This window comes from Notothenia coriiceps, unplaced genomic scaffold (assembly GCF_000735185.1).
Source record: "Notothenia coriiceps isolate Sejong01 unplaced genomic scaffold, NC01 NC01_scaffold00037246, whole genome shotgun sequence".
Lineage (NCBI taxonomy): Eukaryota > Metazoa > Chordata > Actinopteri > Perciformes > Nototheniidae > Notothenia > Notothenia coriiceps.
The window spans coordinates 19,614,687-19,639,895 of record NW_011369947.1 but is presented as its reverse complement, the minus strand read 5'-3'; the positions used below and the strand labels follow the sequence as shown (position 1 = coordinate 19,639,895).

The 25,209-nt window shown below is 38.0% G+C and overlaps 2 protein-coding genes and 1 non-coding gene across 3 annotated transcripts in view; 1 reads left to right on the top strand and 2 right to left on the bottom strand.

Annotated features, from left to right (window-relative positions):
* Window positions 1-3,376: 3,376 nt before the first annotated feature.
* LOC104966494 (axin-1-like) lies at window positions 3,377-12,362 on the bottom strand. Its single transcript, XM_010795681.1, has 3 exons — window positions 12,227-12,362; window positions 9,062-9,247; window positions 3,377-4,352 (listed from the first exon to the last, which is right to left on the bottom strand). Exon 3 carries the CDS (start codon window positions 4,274-4,276, stop codon window positions 3,377-3,379), a length of 900 nt encoding a protein of 299 aa, XP_010793983.1. The 5' UTR covers window positions 4,277-4,352; window positions 9,062-9,247; window positions 12,227-12,362.
* A 1,344-nt stretch (window positions 12,363-13,706) lies between these two features.
* Window positions 13,707-25,209, bottom strand: part of LOC104966493 (Fanconi anemia group J protein homolog) — a 44,103-nt gene continuing 32,600 nt past the window's right edge. The window contains exon 12 of the mRNA XM_010795680.1: window positions 13,707-13,796. Coding sequence (XP_010793982.1) covers window positions 13,707-13,796 — 90 coding nt within the window. The remainder of the gene's footprint in view (window positions 13,797-25,209) is intronic.
* Window positions 16,707-16,778, top strand: trnat-cgu (transfer RNA threonine (anticodon CGU)). The gene has a single exon. It is a non-coding gene; the product is annotated as a tRNA-Thr (tRNA).

Genomic DNA, 25,209 nt, shown 5'->3' with positions numbered 1-25,209 from the left:
TCTCCGCAGAGCCTGCCTCTCATTGAAATCAAATAAACAATGTGCCTAAAGGGCAAATAAATGTCATACAAAAGAAAATGTATTATTATTGCTAAAGGACCAATACCATAAGTGGTCATCCATATTGTTCTATCATGTTTGTCTCAACTTCAGGCAGGCGTGCAGATTATTAGGACCCTCAAAAGATCATTTAATAAGGAAACAACATCTTTTATTAAATGACAAACTGGATGAATTATTGCTTTTGAAGTTTACAAATTACTTGGAACGAGAAAAAACTGAGCTGTACAGATTTCAAAAACCTCCCCAAACATCAATGAATGTATATCTCTCTCTCTCTCGTCGTTTGAATTCTAAAAGCTGATCTGAAAGACTATTTAATGTCTTTTGTTTTGCCTGTCTCAGAAGAGATCAGACACAACTGATGGAAAATGTAGCTTAAAAAAAAGAACCAACGGGTGCTGCTGAAAGGCTTTAAAAAAAACGAAGTGTGCCTTTCTGTAATTCCAGCCAAATGCTTGATAGCTGAAATAATGATGTGAAAATACGCCGTTAACTGTGTGTTACGCTCTAATTAAAACTGTAGCTTTCTCTTATATGTTTGAGGACATTTCAAGCAAACATAGATCTCAAGCGAAAATGGCCTTTGGTTATGTTTTCAAAGAAAGAAAGGAAATCAAACGCAAACAAGCAGTTGGTTCTTCTTGCGTTGTGCATATATAAGCCAAAGAAGCAGCATGCCAAAACTGTAGAGCGTCATGAAAAGAAATCAGAATTCCACAGCTTCTAAGATAACGGCGGGAGTGATTTCAGTTCAGATTTAACTGGTCAGATTTGTTTTGTATGCATTGTGTTCAGTGTTTCAGTCACACAAGAGTGTCTTATCTGGAAGGTATTGTCTTTCTGTCAGCTGATCTGAATTCCTGTCCTCATAACACTGGTGCTGACGGAGTAGAGGCCAAATAAGGGAAGATTTCTTCAGATTTTCAATTTGAAGGACAACATTATTGCAAACTATAGTATAGCAGAACACATATAAGGATCTTAAATCCCCCTTTTTAAAACATGTTGTTTTGATGTTTTTTTTAAATTGCAATTGGCCTTAATCCTCAATTGAAGATGTAACCTGGTTACACAATAAGCTTTAAGTGTAATCAGCTGGGATATTAGCACAATTGTAGTAGCAAGCAGATACTTGTGTTTTCATTAAGATCCTTGGTTGTTACACTTTCATTTGCACATGTTTGTAGCTAATGCTTAGCCACTAATTTGTTTAACATGATGAAATGTTCTTAGATGGGAGGATCACAAAAAGCATTCAGATTACTCAGAGCCGTTTAGGGTCCATCTGTGTCATTCTACCGGCTGCTGTGAATTAAGCCCGGAAGAAACAGTACGGAGATTAAGACCGGTTTTAGACCCGAATTGGTCGCCCAAACTAATTTTAGAATTGGGCCAGATTTCTGCCAGATGGGCTGTCTTTAGACGTGCGGTTTGAGGGGGGGTCACAACACCTGATTAATTCCTTTGAGCGGATTTTGGTTGGCCGTCTGTTTTCCTGCAAGGCTGCTGTCAAAAGATTTGTACATAGTAGGATAGCACAAAGTAATGCTGCCATATTTCATTTTAGTTAACATGGTTGAAGTAGCAGTCAAGTTATTTTAACAAACCTTTAACTGGACCAGAGTGACCATGTGAGATTAGTGTTAGTAGTCAAATCAGTGGATGACTGATAACAATAATGATGACTAAGTTAAATATTCAAGTGTCATAACTATATGGCTGTGAGTCAGCATCCAGTACTCTAAAACTGAAGCAGCTTAAGGTATTTTTACCATCTTTAAATTTGAATTCATACACCTGTGAATTTCCTGCTGTGAAATGCTAAATGGTCTGCTGTGATAAGGCTTCAAACGTTTTACATTTACATTACATAAAGCAATTTTTTGTTCTTAACTGTCCCATGCAGTAGTAGAAATGGTCATAACTGGTGTATGTGCAAGGTGTAACTTAAGTTGAAATAAGGGTATATTCATGCTACTATAAAACTATAAATAATCCATTATGATGCAACAGTCAGCAAAAGTGCAAAATTATGCAAAGCACCAGCATTAGGTTAAACAGATGACTAACTGGATCTGCAAGAATCACAAATGAACACAAAAAGGCAGAAAAGTCGGTTATCGAGGGAAAAATAAAACAGAAGAATAGCAGGAGGTCATTCTGTTAACAGCTGCAACCTCTGCATTCATACTGCTGAATTTAAAACAACTGATCAATGAATGGAATCCAAGGACAGCCCTCTTTAACTCTGTCCACATGTGTCTAAATGCTTGAAACCGAATAAGCGTTTCTCAGAATCGACCGGCCATTAGCAGATACTGACATCTGGGAGAATCGACTTTGACCTCTCACATTGAGAGTGAAAAGCATTTTTAAATCTGAGAGAACATTATTTGAATCCCGCTGTAATAAACATACGGACAACAGTAACACATTGCACTGAAGCACACAAAGTCACTTGAAATCCAAGTTTCTAGACCATCTGCTGGTATTGGTAGGTTGAGTTATCTGCAAATGTAAACCTGGGTATCAAGTTGAGGGCTTTAACTCGATTTGGGGAAAAAAACATTACTTTTGTATTTATTGATTCTGATAGTGTATGAAATATAACACATTTCCACCTCTAAGGAGCACATTGATTTAGAAGTAATTCAATATGAAGCAAATGTGCATAGTCATGTACATTTTTATTGTCAGAAATAGGGTGTGTCCAATATTTAACTACAACAGTCCCTGATGCAATGTCTTCCTTTTTTTTATTTGTTTGACAAGATTGTCATCCGAGTTAATATTATATTATAATAGCTACCAAATCAATATTAATGGCTATGGCATTAGAAAACAAGTTTAAGATCTCTATATTAAATAGTGAAACATAATACCTAAGTTATTAAAAGAGAAACAAATGATAGAAAATTCTGAAAAAAGTTAGAAAGAAATACCAGTTTTCAGGGTAAGTGCTTTCATAAGGCTCTTCTTTAAACATAGGAGATTCTGAACTCTTTTTCCTACAAAACCCTGTCCGATGGGAAAACACGAATCCCCCAGTACCTGCACAAGAAAAACCAAGAACACTACTTCAAACTTCTAACAACAAGTTAACTTCTACCGCCTCTGACATTTCCTCTGAATGCACCTTCTTCCTCTCATCTGAGCTGTCTCTGGTGCTACACTCACACTGTTTTCATCTCAGACTTCAAGCAGCGTTCATGGTACTGTGGGGTTTCAGGTTTATTTCTAATTCAGCAGTTTGCAGAGAATAAAGCTTTGCAGTTAGAGGTGAAGTTTTTTTTGTTTAGATAGCTGGGAGGATTTACCTGTACTCGTGACTGTCCTGGAATCTGCCGCTGTTGGCAACACGCTGCGGGACCGTCTCCATCAGCAGCTTCTGGGTAAGCCGGTTGCTCGGCGTTGGGTCACACTCGGGCTGCTCCTCTGGCTCCTGGTCACATCTCCACTCCTCGTCTTCGTTTAAAGTCGGTAAATAACCCGACAATCCCTTTCCGTTCCCAGAAAGAGAGCTGTGATCGCTGAACAGCTTAGGGCTCTCTCCACCTGTCCGCGTGTTTTCCAAATATATGTCAGACTTCAGAAACAAGGGATATGTGTTGTCCTCCATCATAGTCTGTATCTCAGTCTGAGCCTGGTCGAACATTGCAGGGTCAACGTGAAGTTTCATGACGCAGTCTTTGATGAATGACTTGGTGGCCGGTTTAATCTGTCGGGAAACAATCCCATTGTTGTCCAGGATGTATTTCTTATAGATGGCTTTTGCCAGTTTGACTTTCTTTTCCTCGTTACCCTCATTGGCTTCGAGTTTGCGGAAGCCACTACACGCAAACCAGAAGTCCAACATGTCCGCACACTCCTCCTGCTTGAGAAACGTCCTGAACAGGTGGATGCCATCTTGGTCATCCAGGAGGGAGTGGAGAGATTCGGCCCACTTTAAGTAAGGCGGAGTAGGGGAGGCACTTCCCTCCGGCTCATAACCAAGGTCCAAGTCAGGGCGCCTGGGTGTAGCCACAGACGACTCACATTTGAGGCTCTCGTTCTTGGAGGAGAACCCGAAGTTGCTGTACTGGCGCCCATCACTGCACACCAGCTCACCTTCTTCCCCTGGAACTGGAGGTCTAGGAGCATCCTCAGTGAAGCTGCCTCCCAGGTCTGCTAAGTAGTTCCTGTTGTCGCTTATGCTCATAGTCCCAGCATCCATAAACCACGTCCCCGCAGAGCCCACACTGCACAACTATTAGATCCAGACCTCTACTTATTCCACTGCAAAGAAACTCCTGCAAGGGGGGAAATAAATAATGAGACACAGCTTCAGCACATCACTTAAAGATAGAGTAATGCTAGCCTTGACAGAATGGTACTATAAGAAGATATTTTAAAACTCATTCTCAGATTAATGATAAAGCACTCTATTCAGTATAAATTGATAAGCTAACAAAAGGTCAATCCACATGTCCCATATTCGCCATACGCCTGGTTTAAAGAGGATTAGTACCTCTAAGTGAATATTGCATGGTTCACATTTTTATCAGATTTTCATGATAAACTCATGTGGCCAGTTTGCAGCTGAACATTAAAATGAATGCACTTCCTGCAGAAATCCTGAAGATTTGTAAATGTGAGACAATCTAATGCAAACCACTAATGCAGTACAAAGATTATGAACTGGTTTACCTTTTATTGGTATGCATTATGCACAGTATGCTTACAATATCAGCTGCTTACACTCCAATAATGTGACATATTTTGCTTAATATTTGGAGTATAAAAAACAATCCTGATATCATTAGAAAGCTAGGAATCTCCTCTTTCCAACAGTGTATAAAACTCAAAGTGTGTTTTCGCGTCAATGTGATTTCGATAGAGCAAGTCACATATAAGGAATACAGTGAACCAACATTTCATAAGGTAATCAATACAATAGAACAACTGTCACCAAAACACATATTTCAGCACAAAAATAAGAAAGAAAAAGCATTTCCTGCACTCAATCTGTATCAGCAAATTCTGCATAACATCTGCAAGCTTAAGCAGACATTGAAAGCTTAAACTCATTTGGTTTATACTGTGGTTTGATAGTCTAGAAAGTGGTTTGATGGTCTATAATTGTGCCGCACTGAGTCACATTCTGAGTTATGTGGGAGTGTTGTGGTAATCCAAGCCCGAGTCGTGGCTTCAGTGCCGCCTGGCCCTGGAGGCAGCAAATCTACTCGGCAGCAGTGTGAATATGGTGTAGTGGTAATGTGCAGTAATATCCTCTGATTTATATGCACAAGCATAGCATTACTTTACATAGCTACTGCAGTTACATCCTCTGAGATTTACAGTATGAACTCAATAATGAAGAAGTCTCTGCTATTAGCTGATATGAGCAGTGCTGCAAATTATACTTTATTGATCCTTGTATCATATTCTCTCTTCATTCCCCTGCCCTCTGCAAAATAGCTTATGATTTTAAGGGTTGAATGTCTCCTTCAAGGACATGTCATTGTCCTCATGTGTTTTCCCTGAGCTTTCTTGCTACGCAACGAATAGTCGTGTGTATATCTCCACCTCTGAACACTGTACATTCAGCTCATAATTAAGCTACCCAGATACAGTGTCAGAAACCATTTAAAGTGCCAATTCCCAAGTGTAGCCACAATGTAGGGGGAGGAAATAGCCAATTTTCTCTAGCTGTTTAAATTCACACATTTGCGCAGAAGCCAATATTTCTTGAAAGCTGAGAGCAGGACAACATTATGGTGTTCAGCAATGGCTCACATCCTATGTATAGCTCTGTGCACTTGCTGTAATGGGTTTTGGGATTACAAAGAAAATTGTGAAAAAATAAGATTTAGCATTTCAGTATTAAAAAAGAATTCTGACAGCTGGGTTTACACTAGCTGGGATTTCACAAATATTGTTTTAATGGTTGCCTTCACGTACCCTTTAGGGCACACCCACTCTCTTGTCTTTTCCAATACAGCTACAAATCATTTTCCTGATTAAACAAAGACAGTAAAGACAACACTGGCCAACAGTGCCTTTTCTCTGCACAATCCTGAAGTGTGGGCAGCACGTGCACTGTGTTTAAGGCCAGGTGTTCTGCACTAATAAATGATAATCAAAGAAAAAACACGGGCTGTTTGAAAATAAGAATGCATGGTTTATGAATGCTAATGATATGCCGGTTAACCTAGCAGTCATCTCGCTACCTGTGTGTAATGATAAATCCGCGCCAGTTATGTTCGGTTAGCGCATTGATATTGAAATTAACGGTTCTGCGGTCACAGGTGTGACGTGTGTGTGGCCTCACAGGACAATTTATGCGTGATATCAGCAGAGTCTAGTAAATGTCCCTTTTTTCTGCAACTGTATCCGTTTGTTCCTTTTTTGAAGTGAGCCTCTCATCACATTCATGTCTTGGCCTTTCCAGAATGAGCAGAACAGCAGCGGCGAGTGGGGGAGGGGAGCCAGAAACAAACTCCGTACACACACACACACACACACGTTCACATACACACGTTCACATACACAGTGCCAGGCCTTTCAGCAGCCGACCGACAAGTGCACAACTTTGTCACACTATTCACCTATTAATATCTGTACTGTGTCCGCTAACAGTCGCTAAACTAAACGAACAACAGGGCGACCGCAAACATTTCCCGTAGCGTCAGAGGACAGAGGGAACCCCACACCGGTCCCCGAACAGATTTACAAGCAGCAAAGCGATGGCACATATCTCCCGACTATACCGCAATCCCAATCTCTGAGCTCGGGAGGAAAAAAGTGACATATACTTCACCGGTGAAAATCTTCTTGCTGCTTTCGGGTGCATCGGACATTTGGACCGGCACACGTCCCCGCCAACAGTGACATGGTTGAGAGTCGCAAGACTTTAAAAATAACAAAGAAAACAGTCCGCTGTCCGCCTCTCCATGACTGTCTCTCAGTGTCTGTGCGGAGCGGAGGCTCACCGCGGATGATGCACAGCGCCTCGCCCGTTCACTACACACATTACCACTGTTTAGTTTGCTACATGTGCTACACTGCTTTTTTTTCTGTCTCATAAGAATTACAATGAATATCTTGAAAATGAGCTCATAGAATTCCCTTTCTAGCTCTTTGGCTTACTGAAATGTGGCTAAAATTCATAAAATTAGATATCCTACAGTAACTAGGCTATATGTTTTTTTATTCAAACCTCTATTGGGGTAGGAGGAAAATCCATACATTGAATATATGAATTATATTACCATTGTAAGAATTCAATACGGATCTCAAAGTATTTTTAGAGCCTGTTTTGTTTGTATGTTATTAATAAAAATGCACCCACATTAAAAAAGGCACAGCAATTTTGTTTTTCATTCTGGTGCACCTGCAGGACAACTCTGCATCTGCTGCATATATGTTGTCCTGCAGGTGTACAAAGTTTATGGAATGAAAAAACAAAATTGCTGGAGAGCGCCTTTTCTTGATTTTAAATCCCTAGTGTGGTTTAAACTGAAAACATGATAGGATCAGTTATTTGTTCTCCTTAAGATAAGACAATGGGGAAGTATTAACAGGCAGTACTCACTTTGACAGGTAAACTGAGCCTAATTTATCAAATCGGTCAAGTGCCTCTTTAAAAAAGGTCCTTTATTTGCCCATTACACATCTGAGTGTTGCATTACAGTTTTAAAAGTAGAAAGTGTTTGTTTGCAGGTTTTTATGAAACCTGCACCAGGTGACTTCACTGGGTCAGGTTTGTTGTTCAGTTAAATCAATGTCATGATATAACTTTACTGCTTGGTGGTGTATTCAGGTGGACTTTGTCGTTCAATTTTACGCCTAGAGGTTTTACTAGTACAGCTGACCGCGGTAAACATAGGGACATTATTTTTACTTCAACACCTAAAGGACCATTTTCAAATAATCTAACTACCAGTCTCTACCACAAACTGAACACAGGCATAGTAACAATTATTCTTCTTCAACAATATGCAATCAGTGGATTTCATGTCAGGTTTACAATGTAGACACATTGCAGTGACCTTGCATGACCTTTAAACAGTTATGATGCACGCAATGTAACAATAATTTCCCTCTGTTTTAATTATATGTATCCTAGCTCAATATTACCAAAAGCTTTGCAAATGCTATGTGAGGATGTTGTTGGTTTGTTTATGTTAATTACTAACAAATCCAATACGCCAATTACTGAAAACCAAATCAAGCAGTGACATGCGTCTTCCGTTTAACACTGTGGTATTGCAACAACAACGTAGGCACGCAAAATAACTTAAATATTGTGCCTTTATATGTACATTGTAACAACTACTGCTGATATTTTGAAAAAGACATGCAATGCTCTTTAACAGAACATTTACCAGATATTACAGCACTGTTTGACACACTTAATCCTGTCATTACCGTGTGACTTTACAGTGCAAAGACTGTCATGATAGACCAAACGCAGCAATAAAGGCTTTCATTCCAGGAAATCTTTCAGCAGTCACACTGTTTTACTGAGTCTAAGATGAAAGTCTGATGGGAAACCATAAAAACATAAACGCATTTGATGATGTAATTACATCAAACCATTTGGCACCGTGAGAAAGAGCAGGCATATATATTTCACACCCTGTCTCATCTTATCACCTGAAATGCCTGCTCAAACAGAAAGGAAAAGTGTGCAGCGTACACAGTGCGTACAATATGTATGCCAGCAAGAAAAAAACATGAAAAAAAGCCAACACACTTCAGCTTCCTCCAGGCAAAATTGATTTTGGGCAGCAACAATTTAAGCATCCTGATACTCAAACACTCCATTCTACTTTCATAGTATCGATTATTTTCTCTGACCATCTACTATTATTGTTTTCAAGCATTGCAAGGTTCTCACAAAGAACCTAGACTGCTTCTGCCTTAAAAAAGCTTTCCAGTATTTTTAAAGAAGACATGATGGCCATCTTAAATATATCCCATGCAAATGATAATTTACAGATAAAACATGTTTTACCTTGAGTTTGACTGTCTTCCTCAGACATCCTCCAGCAGTACATCCATTTACTGAGGATTCCATAGCATTATGTTTTAACACACAGGGCTGCGGTAATGGCAGCTTCCCTCTCATCACCTTGAAAGAAGAAGGCCTGGCCAAAGCAGAACGTCGCCATGACAGTTTGTCTTTTCCATCCATTTGTTCCTGAAGAGAGGAAGAGATATGTGTTAGGCCTGCTTCATACACAGCAGAAGGAACTAATGTATGATTATTACAATGGGTTAGACATGTACAGATATATATACTTCTATATGCTTCCATGTTAATTAATCGTTCTCTCATGATGCCAATAAGATAAGGCAAGCTCCAGCGGGGGATAGTTACCATTAAAAAACCACTACAATTTTGCTTTTTTATCATTCTATTACACTATATATCAGAGGCAATAACACTTATGACAGATTTACTTAAAATAAAACTTTATTTATATTACTTTATTAATTGACTTGTTGGGGTAAATCCACAAACTACAAGAGAGAATAATCCCGTTTCTACTAATTTTGTTTGTTTCGCGGATGTATAAAATGTCTAATTGTTGAAATAGAAGAAATTAAAAAATTAAAAAGAATAATTAGGAAAAATAAGTTCCTATGTTACTGCAACATGAAAGTGATGTACAAATAAATGTATTCCTTATAATACAAAAATAAAAAAATATTGTGAAAAGAACCTTTACTTTTGGTTCTTTATAATTATTTTGATGCTAATACTTTCCACTGTTAACTCTCAAGAGGGGCTTGTTGAACATAATGATGTACTTATAAAAACGTTTTGATTACGCTTTTTCCTTTTTCATCATATCCAAGAACATTGTGACACTGTTGCTGTAGACATAACATCTGGTAAGACATAGTCTCACTTGTCACAGTTTAGAGCTTTGAGATACCCCATTACTTCAGGCATAAGAACCCATTAAATATCCTCAGCAGCAAAATTGAATGATACAGGGATTTTTTAAACGTCAGCAACAGGGGTAAGAGCCTTGCATCATCAGAGGGAGGGCTGTACGTGAAGAGAATCAAGGAAAAGTAACACTTTAGTCAATTTTAGGCTGCAGACAGCTAATGTGGGTTTTCAGATCAGTTCCTATACCTTTTATCTCTACCCATCAGTCAAACCTAATCAAAAGCAGTTTCTGAAATGAGACTTCTCACACTCAAAGGCTCAAGGTTAAATATTTAGTGATGGAAATAAGTAAAGTGAAGAAATATGGGTTATCATGAAATGATGTTGATTTTGTATTATTGTCTTCCCCTGTGGACTTCTGAGTATCTACTGAACTCTGATGGACTCTGACCTTCAACTCATAGCATCACCCAGTTTGTTTTAAAACTGGACCATAGAAAACATATATTAACTTTTGATTTATTTTAAGGATGAACAAAGGTATGCTACAGGTCACAGGCGGATTCAAACTAATGATATTGTGGAGCTGCTATATTCCCTCTTTGGAAGTATGTAGCAGAGATGTAGACTCAAGTCATTTGATTTGGAATCGAGTCAATTCAAACCACTATTTCAAAATAGGGTCAATAGTAAAAAATAAAACCCTCTACACTTAAAAAATAACCTTTCAAACACTGCATACATTCATCATCACTGACCTAACAGGATTATCATAAAATCATAATTTCATTACAGACAGCTTTGAGCATTCAGCCTTATATTATTACACTTGTTATTATCAACAATTCATGTATTCACAGTGCATTAATCCATCCGGTAAGCTGTATATGCACCACTAAGACTTTTAACCCCTGCTACCCCCATACAAACATGTTTTACAGCAAACTGCACCACAAGTCGTGTGACCAGAAGGTTAGTAAAGTGAATCCCTGGAACAGCTAGAAATGTCTGGAAAGAAAAATGCTCTTCCCTTTCTCAGCAACTACAAACATGAAGCCCTGAAGCAACTGGCCCTGTGGAGCTGCTCCGCAGACAGAGGAACAATAGAAGGCGATTCTCCGCTCCAGATCTGGTTATTTATGAAATCAGCTAGGCTTATGTAAAATAAGTATTTTGTGTCAGAATAGATCAATACATCTAGTTCTTGAAAGCCTTGGTGTGAAAGATCTGTTTCTTATTAGGGGTTATTTTCAAGTTTTCAAATATTTGTTGAATTGTCATACATCCTTCTGCAGTTAAGTGTTACTAGAGGACAACTTAATGTTTCCCACTCAGTCCTTTCATTATTTTGTTCCACCTGTCAGTGTGGATTAACACTCCCTAGTAGAGGCCTTGGCTGAAATAGGCTTATCTCTGTTGAGGACTATCTGATGAACAAAAGCCCATTAACAGGTATAAATGAAGTGCAAACAATAGAGATGTTTACTTTATAAAAACTGGCTATATTAAAAATATATAAATAAAAGTTGAGAAGAACAAAAGTAACAACAAGACATAAAACTGCTCAAAATAAAAAAATGGTTAACATACACAGGGCTTTTAGGTGATATTCAGACACTCAAAACCGTTTATGTGATAGACTGAGTTATTATTATTAAAGACACGCTGTTAATTTAAAAAATATATCATATTACATTTATTCAATGTCTGTGTTAAGTTCTGAACTAAAAGCGTAATTTCAAAAGACTGTCAGAAAATGTATTCTGGAGTCCTGCTGATGTCCTTTGTCCTGGCTGAATATATCATGACTAACAAGCCTTGGAGTGGATTAGGCACAGACGATTGAGCAATTTTCAGACTTGAGTTTATTTTTGATGGATATTAAAGCTCACAAAGCACCATATTCCCACAAGAAGAAAACAATCCTATTAAAGAAGGAACATTATTCCTATGGTGATATAATGACAAAGACATACATTCGTAACCATGTACCAAACGGTGAAAGTGCACTGTCAGACGTCTGCTGGCTTGGAAAAAATGAAAATTAATTTAAGCCTTTAGTCTATCGGGCTCTTCAGGACTCTGGTCATGGGATGCACATTCACTGGTCAAATCAAATGATTTGCTTCGGTTTTGATGAAAGGGAGGACACAACAAAACCAGTATGGCACTGAGAGGAGCAACGATAACAGACATAAAAGAGCGATACACAACACAATGGAAAGTTGCTGGTAACCGTAGTTTTCATCCTCAGAGATTCAAAAGCAGACATCATACCTGCTGGTTTACCTTACTGTGAGGTTCTTGGTTCTGTTGTGTTGAATCGCAGACAACTCCCACCGCTTTTTTATGGATCGAGTATAGTCCTTCGTAGTCTGCAGTAAAGGCTGCCGCCATCTTTAATCACAACAGAGTCCATCTGTCGATGGTTCTTCCCTTTCTACCCTCTCTTTCTCTGTTCCAGCCCTCTCTGTTTGTTGTGGGGGGTTCTTATTTTCCATCCAACATCAAACCACCACATCGACAGGCTCATGGGCCGCCCAGTAGGGGGGCAGCTTGAACATGCTGCATTGGCTGTTGTCCTTTTCCAAGCCGCAGATTAACTGACCACATTTATTTTTTCTCTGAAGGATACAGATAGCCTGTAAAAAAAATATCTCAGCTCTCAGGCCTTTGATTTCAACAAGCCTGGTCTCAAAGCTCCCCATGATTGTCCCTGAACGCATCATTTCCTCAGATGTTCTGATTGATGAGATTTGCAGGTCTCTTTGATGAGGCCAGAACTGTATCCAACTACTTTAAAATGTGTTTTTTCATTAACAATAGATTATGTGGAATAATAATAAGTGTTGTGAAACGTAATAATGACATATTTCGAAGCAAAGATCAACTGGATTTCTTTTGTCCCACCAAGTGAAACTAAATTTGAACCTGAGAAGGTTCAGACTACATTTATATCTTTATAAGCAGTCTATCTGTCTGTTAGCATTCATGCAACCAGTGCATTTCATTTAAAGTGACACTTCCCTTTTGTTACAATTGGTCTCTTTTTGCGTTCAAAGCCTGAATGCAAAGGCGGTCCTTGTTTAATGTCACTGTCTTGTTCCGCCAAACTCTTTCACTGAACAATAAGAGGAGTTTAATTTCAAAATGGTAGATGCTCTCACCTTCCTCTCCTGCTGTGTGGCTCGTCGGATCTTGTTTCTGTGGTCCGCCATGACTGGGCGCAGTCCCCCGCCTGCCACTCTACAACACTTTCTCATACTCATGAACCTGTTTCTGATTCTTACTAGTGTGTTGCTGAAAGATGAGCATCTTTACTTTATATTGCAGCTTCAGCCGTGCGACCCTATTGGAGGAAACAAGGACCAGATGATTGTCTGCACAATCGGATCGTAGCTATGGTAACAGACCCAACAGGCATTAGTGATGTGCACCTAATTGCTCAGTAAACACATTAAAAACGGAATAAAAGAAAAGCATAAGGTAAGTAGTGTCAAATCAAATGTGTTTCTTAGACATAACACGTTTCAGTCCCGAAGGCTTTTCAATGAACTGCATGACAAAGTTATATTTTATTAAATCTATCTGCAGAAGTTGAGAAAGAGGACGTGAATGCAAACGTATGGAGAAGAGAGATGGATGACAAGATGTTTTGGACAGAGGGGGAGAGATGATGTCGCCTTTGTTGTATAGCTTTATCAGCTGCTTACCTTTCAACTGGATTTCACACTTGCATGTCTGGCTGTAGCCGGGGTCACATCAGCATACCCTTCTCACAATGAGCCATTTTCTTCTCACACAGCACCAGCAAAGACTCACGCTGTTGGCTGCCACTTGCATTTCTCTGGATTGCGATACATAAAAACACATATTACTTCAAGATTTTAACTTGTCAGTCACAAACATGCATTTGGTTGAATATCACAACTAAAACAAATGGTTAAAGACAGGGAAGAGTACACGTTAAAGACATTATATTAACATTTCTAAATGCTAAAAGGATGGGCTCTTCACAACTTATTTTTATTTATTTATTTAATTTTATCGTTTATTTGGCAGGGACAATGCATAGTAATGAACACTTAAAACATTCAAATGTATCAAGCGTAACAGTGCCAGATTTAGCTTTGAGCTAATTTCCATCATAAAACATTTAGAACTTCTCTCTCTCTAACTCGAATGATCTGAAACGAAGGATGTCTGATATGTTATTCAGCTTGATATCAAGGACATATTTGTTACAGTATGTACAGTATGATAGCAAATATGTCCTGGCACAACATTGCTTTAACCAAGTTTTTTCCATATGAACTCATACATCTTTAATAATAGTTAAGCTCAGTTTAGTTATGTTATACAATGTAATGTAAGGAAATTAGATTAAATTGCTAAAAGCCGTGTTGCCTGGTAACACAAGCTTCCACATAACTCAACTATTTTCATTGTCCAAGAAAAATGATTAAGTGAAATTTATGTCAGTTAGTAAACTGAATATCTCTGAACTTGGAGGACATCTTCTTGGGCTTTGGGTAACACTGATTGACATTTATCACCATTTTCTAGATAATCGTTTGATTGAGAAGTACAATTGACTAAAAACAGTAGATATCAGTTAGCCTTGCTGCATTCCAAAGGTAAGCAAAATTACACCTCCATAGCCAACTCATTTACAATATCTTGTTTTTTTTAGAGCGACTTCAATTGGAGAACACCTGAGGTACAGAGCTGGTCAGGAGGGCTAGCTCAGATGTGGCTAATGGTGTTATGATTTCTAAAACACACACACACAGTTGTGGTCATTTCCTCATTAGCTGCCTTTCAATTATATTCATGTGTACAGTTTTTTGTATTTTTGCTCTAAGTCTAAGGTGACAATGCTAACATGCTTATAAAAAGAATGAAGCTTGCTATATTAGTGCAGCATACCATTTTGCTGGTCAGTTACCAGAATTCAGACAAGAACATCTTCCTTCGTCTCGCTCTTGGTCTTATGAGAAAACAGCTTAATAATAAAAAATAAAAGGGGGGGGTGAATAAAATAATAATATTCCCACATATTCAGGGCTCAGGGGTGTATCCTGCAGAAGCACAGCAAAAATATGATGATTTTTCAAAGCAATCGCCTGATAAATAATTAAATAGATTGCTACAGTAATACTTCTTATTCTCTCAGGGAGTGTGCTGCTGACTGTTCTCCACATGAACAAAACAATGCCCCAGATCCATGTGATCTCTGACTGGAACATATTGTATCTCTCAGGTTGTGATGTTGGGGTTTATGATAATTAAGAAGAGCTGCTTAAATACACAATGTCATGTGACATTATAAAATAATCTATAAGCACCTCAAGCTATTTAAAATTTTTAAATTTTAAAATTGGTTCTGTAGCTTGCTTTATGACGGATACATTTTTATATTAATGCCACAAAAAACATCAATCCTAAATAACAACATACATATTTATTAGGGTTACAGCTCTACAGTCAACATTCACACTTTCCCTTTGGACTTTAAAGCATATATCTGAAAACATTTTCTGCATAACAGGTGCAATATATAACTGCTGTCTAAATTATTATCTTAGGTAAAAGTTTCAAACAGATGGAAAAATTAAGAATGGCTGGATTTTCAGAGAAACTGTCCCATTTCAAGGTGTTCTGAATTAAATCAACAACATATGTGGTTTATTCAAGTCAGCCCCCTCTTTTGGTCTGTGTGCTGATGCCTTGCTATAAGCAGGTCAAGGTGAACTCCACATCTGTGATTTTCACTGCTAACTCACTCCCAATGGAAATGAGTCTTATTCATTTTTCACACAGCCTCTAGGATATCTGATCCAAAAAAAGAGAGAAAGAAGCCCCTCAGGCGAGCATTCATCTTTGATGTTTTGGAAAGAAAGACAGTAAAATGCTGCAGTCTGTGCTTCATGCATATTGTATTGCTTAGAAGAAGAAAAAATAGCAGCCTACTGGTTCTCATAGTAATTAGCAATGCAAACCTATCTCAGTCTGGTGGCATAGTATTTATCGTTTTGAGTTTGTTTGTATATGTTTATGTGGTCTCTCAAAAAGTGATGGTCATATCACTCAAGTGGCTAAATCCTGACGTTTTCTTTCACTTTTAGCAATGTGGACAATACATTTTGTAATCCAATGGGTAGATTGACGTGATTTCAAGATCCCAGGATAATGAAGTCTTGACCAAACGATCAACTTTTCCCAGTTCACGAGACAACATCAAGATTTCAAGAATAGCATATTATTCTGTGATATTCCATCCTACACGTTTTTGGAGGGTGTCCATTTGTATTACGGCCTGAAAGTAGCCGTAGCTGCACTGGTTTGTTTTTTAATTAAGTAAATGCACTTCTCTCAAGTCATGTTATTCAAAAAAAAAGCCTGTAAAGAGCGATTTCTCACCTTCATGGTAGTGACAGTGCTTCTTTTGTGAATAAACGAGGTACTGGAGGTACTGGAGCACAGACCTCTGCTTTCTGAAAAATTCTAAAGAAAGACACGTGTTGTTCACACATTAAAGATAACAGCCTCCCCTTGTGGCCGGATGACAGCAATACATTTATTCTGTAAACCTACCTCATCTGCTCATTTCCTCTGTATTTTCCGAGTAAGGACGGCGAGCCTCACTGCTATACAGAGGACAATAGTTTTTAGTTAGAACCACACCTTTATAGATAAACAGCGAAGACACTGGTAGTTGTTATACTTATTACATAGAGGACCTGGCATCAGCGCAGGCGCGGTGGCCAAGTGGTAAGGCGTCGGTCTCGTAAACCGAAGATCGCGGGTTCGAACCCCGTCCGTGCCTTTTGAACATGTGAAACTGTTCGGCTCACTATGGTACTTTCATAATACTTTGTAACAATATGAGCACATGTACATACTCTACTGATCTGTGGTTATTAAAAAAAAATCATCCAAAGAGCAATGCTGGATATCTGCAAATAGTACAATGTCGTCAATTTGCAGTACGACACAAATATGACCTACAAGTGTATTTTTCTGTCTCCTATCAGAGTATTTGAATTGGTGTAATATCTGATATACATACGTTTTTACTCACTTGTCCGGGGTCTGTTGTCAATCAACATATCTGTATTAACTTAATGTAAATTGTAGTAAGGCAAAATGCAGCTATGTTGAAACAGTACTGTATTTTAAGCCGTGTTTCTGTGCTGAAAAATTGGGTAGAAATGGCAGAGATCTTCTAAATTGACCATCTTCTAAATTGGCGATTGTTTTGAGACATAGATTTTTATCTCAAAACAGTGATTATGTTATAAACCAAGAACAGTTGATTGCCATTAATCCCATCTGCTTTCATTTTTACTGTACTCACTAGTATGTTTGTGCTTTTTCTTGAGGTAATCAAATACTATTTAATGAAGTTTGTTCCATTAGCCCTAACAATTTCCTGTTTTCCCTCATATTGTCATCATTTCACTATAAGCAGGCATACTCAGAAGACACAAGGCAGACAGTTTCCGCGGCAACGCTTGTTGTAGCAGCATCAATGACTCATATCTGGTTCACACTGCAGTGTAACATTATATTCCTTCTGTTAAAGTGACTCATTGTTAACTGACACATGGTGATCGGAATGACACTCCTGGAACCTGCATGCCGTGTTTAAAAACTACATTTTCATCTGCCATCAGTGGGAGGAGAAATGCTGCATTTAACTAATCAATACCTTAATAAAATCCAGATGGCAACTTTTTTTTTCTCAATGACAATCAGAAGCTCTAACCATGTAAACAACAGTGTTTTATCCCTTTAGCTTATCCTCTGATTGTAATTTCATATCATGGTGGAGTGGTGTTGTTTATGCAGAGTAGGTGCTCAGATTTTTTTCACATCAGCAATAAAATAGATTCATATTCATGATTAAGTCAAGGCCGTATGAGTATATGTTATGCTGCAGTGCCAGTAGCTCATTTCCATGGTAACCTCTATAGTGTCTTGCCAATAGTTTCAACAATACTGTAATAAAACTCATGACTCATGGTCCCCTAATCCATTTTAAAAACATGAAGAAATCAAAGCACTTTCATTCATATTGGTTTTATCCCCTCCTGCTGCTGAACTTTTCACAGATGGATTGACAGATAGTGAAAGAAAAATAATTTAAACTGAATCAACATTATCTGGTAAAAGTATAGTTGGTCAAATAAGAGAAGAATGTCATCTCAAAAGAATGTTTACCATAAATATGGATGTATACATATCCCACTGGTGGAAATGAGTGTGTCTCATAAGGTTTCCTCTACAACATTAGGAAAGCAATTATCAGGACCTTTCAAAATATGTTTGCCTTTTCACACCTGCTATTTTAACAGATATAGCAACACAATACGTATCTGTATTCATTACGTTTTAACGATATACACTTTTACTGCCTGTTGTGGCATTGTATGGAATAATGCCTGCACTTCCAATTAGGAAACAACACAATGCAGGAAATGTGCTGTCATCAGCAAAACAACAAATACCTCCAAAGTTGGAACTAATTGGCCATATGGGTCACACCAAGCAAAGTTAAAACTTGTATAAATGTCAACATAATTATTTGGAACCGTTTGACAATTTTTTTCCTTTTGTCAGCTTCCTTTTTTGATCAACTCATGTAATTCTGTAAATTGCTCCCCCTGGTGGAAGCTTAAGGTTATGACAGATGGTGCACACATAATTCTGCATTTATTGCAACAAAGTACATGCCTATATTCTTATTCTGCCATGTTATTTGGTGAGTTTTGTGCTGTGTCACTATTCAAATGTTAGTACACTTGTAAACAACACTCGTATGTATCATATTTCCCCCCAATGACATCTTGATAGAATATACACATTTTTATTCTATGTCTAATTTCTTTATGATTTTGTCTTTTATATCTAATAATATCAATATGTTAAAAAAACACATCTATACTTTCAAAAAGTAAACATAGACACATTTTAAAATAAATTGTACTGCTAAAGTATTAGTGTATTGCTGTAATATTACATTTTATGACATTCTTAACGCAGCAAAGCTGTTATGGTTTATATTTAGTTTTCATTTTGAAATAATTGATTGTTTAATCTATTTGCTGAAGGCACAAGCAATAAACTAAACTACTGCTGAACTAATGTCTAGTGTGTGTTTAAGCATTTTGACCAATATTAAAATAAAAACCTCTCACCATAAGTAATTAAGCTTCTATTAGGTTGCAGGTCTTCTTCCATATTAAGTGGATGTGTTGTTTTATTTTCTAATGTCTCCATGTCACTTGCAAATCTAAACAAATTATTGGAAAAAATTACACAACAGAGACGAAAATAGGAGGAGGAGAAAAAAAGACTGCACCAAGCAGCCTATTAACTTGGCAGCAGGTCGGCTGTTGGAACATTGATTTCCTTGTTTGTGTGGGCAGTAGTATTCTGAACTAAACATGGATTTTTATACGATACATTTCGGTATTGTATTCCTTTATAACTGTGTACTCAACAGCACTCCAGTTGTTATTCATTCATTTTAAATAATTGAAAAATACAGTTAGTTAATCTGTGGTAAATTATCACAATCAATGTGATATAAACTTGGAAACCACACACCATACTAGCAGTCCAAATCTTCTGCTGGTAGGAAGTCATGGAAGGCACTTCAACTGGATTTCACACTTGCATGTCAACAAAGTTGAGAGCTGAAAAACTGGAAAGGCCACAGTCCTCATGTACAGGCAGCAGATAGAGAGTCTCATGAGACAGCTTCTTTCGGCCAATTTAATCAGATACATAAGTAAGGCTAAATAGATGAGGGTACAGCAATTGTGATGTTTCATATCAGTTTCATATATCATGAATTCAAACAGCTGCAGTACGGACTTATAATGTACTGCAGCTAAGAAAAAGAGCACATTTCATTTTGGCCAAGGTTCAATCATTTTATTTTCCTTTTACTTGTACTTTCGAGATCACATGTGTTTTTATTTCACCATCAAAAAATGATCTGTATTCCAGATTAAAACATTTATTTTTCTGATTTCAAATGAATTATGTACATTTCTAAAGAAAATCATCCCATTATCCAGGGGAAACAACATTGTTATTCCAAGATAATGACACCAATGGCTTGTATTCAAGGACACAAATACAAGTTAGTTGTTGAAAAAGGAAAACAACCGAAAAATAAAATGTCATGGCCATTGATGGCTTCCATAAAAAACAGGTTAGTTAATGTTTCTTTTAATACAACACAAGATGTTTACATGTTACGGAAGCCCCAAAAGGCCATACTGATGTTTGTTGAGATAACAAGAAAACTGTTCATTAACTAAACATGATAGGACCGTATCTCTTCGTCTCGGTAAAACAACATTTGGTATTTCCAGATAATGACATCAATAACTTTTCATCTTGAAAACAATAATTAACTGATGGAGGAAATAAAGTACTGGAATGATTGTCATTACCTTTTAATGAGAGGGAAAGACCATTTTTTATTTTGAGATAATCACAAAAATAACTTGAGATCTCGAGAAAAATAATAAATGCAAACTTTTATCATTGGAAAAAGGCAGGGGGGGGGAAACATGGCAGTTGATGGCTTCCATATAATTATTACTTTAACTACACAGTGGTTGTATAAATTGCATTTCCATACCTTTTAATTCTAGTTTGAACAGAAGTAAAACAACACACTTTAACAGGACAGTGGGACTCGGATTGAGGCGTATGACTTCCATAACTTCACAGCTCATGCCCGCTGAAGGTTGGACACAATCAGGCAAGTGTTTGTGGGCCATGACCCAGATACTTATTTCCAGTCCCGGGCTTTGGACACTGCACCACGGAATCATCTCCCATTTCAGTCCACACTCACGAGCGGTGCACTCACTCAACAAAGAAACTGAGTTTCCCGTGTGAACTCACGGACGGAGCTTCGCAGTGTAAAAACCATAGACTGTAAAAACTCACTTGAGCAGTCACATCTGGGAGGGCTGTGTTTACTCTGATTACAGCCGGGTGGTCATGTTTACTGGAGGCAGAGGGGAAATGGGGTTTGGACTTGAGAGTGGGACTATCACTGGGGAGGTTCCCAAGCCAAACCCAAAACCGACTGGACCTAAATAAATCTAATTTAGTGTATGTAAACATTCAAACATTCAGTCAACAACAGGCCACAAGGAACTTCAATGCATAATCACTTTTTTTATATATTTAAATAATATATTTTGTATTAACGCTAGTCATATTAAGACTCTTATTGTGCAAGGATGTTTCCATAGATGCATATTTCTGTTGTGCCAGTGGGCTTCAAGTGTATTATAGTGAATATGGCACCATCTGCAGGCCAATGTCTATAGACATCATATAATAACCAAGTGATGATGAACAGCTAATGACATCACATGAGATCACTTAATAGCTATTTATTGACCGTGGTGAAAAGTTATCTTAAGTATTACAATCTATAAGAGTGTAGTGGAACACTAATGCCTTTAAAGGAAGTGAACAAGTAAGACCTGCAGCGACAATATTTCATACATGGTGGTAAAAAAAGGAAAGAAAGTGCCACAGCAGATTTTTAAAATAGCAAAGTATGAAAACCTCAGTTTGCACATTGGCTTTCCAAATGTCCAAGAACCCTATTTTTAAACCCCCACTGAGTCAACACTAGCCAGAAGGAAAAAAAAGAGTCAACGTCAGATCTTTAATTCGGGCAATGCCCTGCTCAGTAATTCAACAAATAAAAGTTCTTTTGTTGTGAGCAGCAGCTATCTGATCGTTCCCTCCCGGATAAACATCTGACCTCCGGGTTGAATTTTGTCTGAGTTTCGGCAGAGGAACGCTCAAGTTGCCTTTTCATTGTGTGATTCTACTGCACCCCATAAACACTTCCTTATCGGTTTCAAGTTTAATTCAAGAGTCTGATAACAGTAAAGAAAAACAATACAAGTCAGATATTTATGCCAGCATGATTAATGTTAAATGCTTTATTTACAAAAGGCACACAGGAAAAGCACTTGTTTGTGTCAGTAAACTGATACTGGACAAGCATTTTCAAACACCTTGCTGAGGCCTTGCACGTGGTATTGACAACATGTGCAGAAACTGCCATTTTTGGAGTACTACCTGGCCACCGAATGTTGAGGAAAACTAAGGGCAGTATAGCCTTTGCATCTCTATTAGCACGTAGAAGAATACTACTAGAATGGAAATCCTCGTTAGCACCTAATGCATCTCTATGGCTTAAAGATCTTATGTTGTATCTGAACTTGGAAAACATTAAATTGATTGAGGCTGATAATACAGCTCAGTGAGGTAAAGGACTCTTGAGTGTTTAGATAGTGAACTTTAGTCTAAGTTATCTCAGTGGGTCTCAAATGGTTTGGTCACAATTTATGTAAACAAATATTTCCAAGGCACATCTTTATAATAGGGAGGCGTGTGACGCAGTGGGTTGTGCGTAGGTGTTCGGGTCAGGCGGTCACAGGTTCAAACCCCACTGCAGTCAGCATGTCGTTGTGTCCCTGCACTTCACCCCAAATGTTTACCTATATATGTATTTATTTATTTATCTACTTTACTGTGTTGGACCGGGAGGGGGAGGGAAGAATATAGACCCTATAATGTAACTCATTGTGCCTGACTCAATAAAAATATATATTTAAAAAAAAATTAAAATAATATTGTGTCAGTAAATACTACACATTGGATGGTCATGGCCACAAAGGAAATCTGGCCATAGGGCATATTTTCGGTCGAAGGGTGCTTTTCTCAAACATTTGGCAGCGTTTCTGTCACACTTGCACAGCAACTTTTCACATTTGTCCTCCAGATCGTCTGCAATAAAGAACACACATGTCTTCCTTAAGTGTTTAAAGTTTTATCAACAACATTGTGTTAATGTTTATGCATTCTCCCTGGCTGTTCGTTTCACAAACAAGTCTAGCCTTATTCAAAACCACCACAAAAAGAGATAACAATTCCCCTGTGCTGGCATCACTCCACTGGTTACCTGTTTCTTTTAGTATCGAGTTTAAAGTCCTTTTATTAACTAAAGCCTTACATCAACACCTTCTTATCTCAGCGATTGCCTTTCTTTTTATGTTCCAACAAGAACCATTAAGGCCCAGATACACCGGCCAGTCACCTGAGAAGTCGCCGAAGCCGACACCGACTGTTGCGTCGCCGGACTCTCCTGCGTATTTGCCGACTTCGCGCACTGGAACAAACCGCAAATCCGAGCCGAGCACGTATGAACTGCGCATGCGTGAGTGGCAATAACTCTCCTTACCAGCAGGTGGCGGTAGTGTGTATTCATCATTCAAAAGAGGCAACAACCGGAACAACCGGAAGACAGAGAAGAAGAACAGACTCCGTGATATAAACAAACAACAAATAGCGTTTTTCTTTCCATTTTCACTCTCGTCCATTGAAAACATGAACGAACAGGAGCTCTATAAACCGATGAGGTGAAATAGCCGTCCGTGTGTGTTCCATCTTCCATTTTAAATCATCGTCCCCAAGGGTTGGAAAAAGGGTTCTCCGGGGGGTTACTGAGGACAACCTTCAACGCGGGGGGGGTGTGTATTAATTTAATTCAAAAAATAGGCGACATACTTCTTTAAATTTCCTGCCACTGTTAACCTTGTTAAGTGTTTCCCTAATTTGACAAAATTTGTGTACGAGTTTTCATTTGGCCCCTAAAACGTGCTACACAAAACACCTAAGTTTCAGTATTTATTAGATGTTTTTACCTCCTCTGGCTATGACTAGCCTCGTTATGCTATTAGGTTGACCTTTGGCCGTTCCTGTTACTGATACAAAATTTTTACGTGAATAGGTGTGTTCGGGCAAAACCTGTGAAATGCCCGTCTTCTTTGTAAAGATAATTTTCCTTACTAATATGTAAAGACAGAAAATATACGGATATTATCGATGATTGTACTTAACAATCAAGTTTAATTTAATTAGTTAATAAAACATACAAAATAACATTACATCTTCTGTCCGAAAATCACTGTTAGGTTACATAAACCGCAATGTTATATATACATATTTTTATTTTATTTATTTTATTTATTTTATTTACCAGTTTATTTTCGTTTTGTCTTTTTTATGCAATTTGTCAACTTTTACTAGACTTAGTTTTGACAAATGTCGAGTTTACGTAAAGTGACTTGAAACAACTTTTGAACTTTCACTTTACAATTTACCTTCTCAGCCTTTTTATCATCACTTCGAATTTATAAATTTTATTTTTTCATTTTTTTTTTCCATATGTTGTTTGACATCGGAGTTTACTGACTTTATCGACGTAGTAAATTATCAACCTTATCCTAAAGACCTCGACTTCCTCAAATCTATACACCACACTAAGTTGTCGTAAGTGATAAATCGACAAGTTGTCGACTCCTTCCTCACAGTAAAACTGTGTACACCTATCCATTTACTCCTAAAATTCACAACAGGTATCTGTTGGGGTACATATTTTAGATTTTGCGTGACTTGTAAATGGTTTTGAATTTGCAACTATTAAGGTTTTTGACATTTTCTATAGTTTTAGACATAAATGTTGAAAATTATTGACTTGACAGATAGTAGTAAAGTGTGTGTTTTCCCTCTTTTTTGCAACCTTAACTTCAATAGATCGACTTTCATACACCCTTTCCTCGTCGGTAAAAACTGTTCTACATCGATTTTCCTCCTAAACTTCAAGAGGTAACTCAATGCACAAATTTTTTCCTCAAATTTTTTCGACTTAATAAAACTTTTTCAACGTGTCGTGAGGTGATTACCTATGGTCACCTAACTTTCAAACTGGGTTTTATTTTGGTGTAATTTTTCTATCCAAAAATTAATAATGAAAATTTTTAAGTTGCCTCAACGACAAGATTCTAGGTGCACCCTCCGAGAAGGTATCAAATCCGGACAATTTTTGTCTTGCGTCGGAGTGTTCTAGAGGAACACACTTATGGGAACCCTAAAGATTATCCTCTCCGTCACCTCCTAGATTTCCGGGTCTATGTGGCCGGGCTTTAGCCGCATTTACACTCAGCCCGGCTTGTACTCGCACCCGTGCGGATAAGCCTCAACCACACGCGGCGTGGCCAGCCCGAAAAGACGTTGGACTGCGGAAAAGAACGCCTAGGTTCAGCACTTGTGGTGGCCTTTCAGCCTTGTTTCCCTATTTGTGACCTAACCGACAAGTCGACGCTTAGTCACGTATACTCTTCGCAATTGCCTTCACTCCT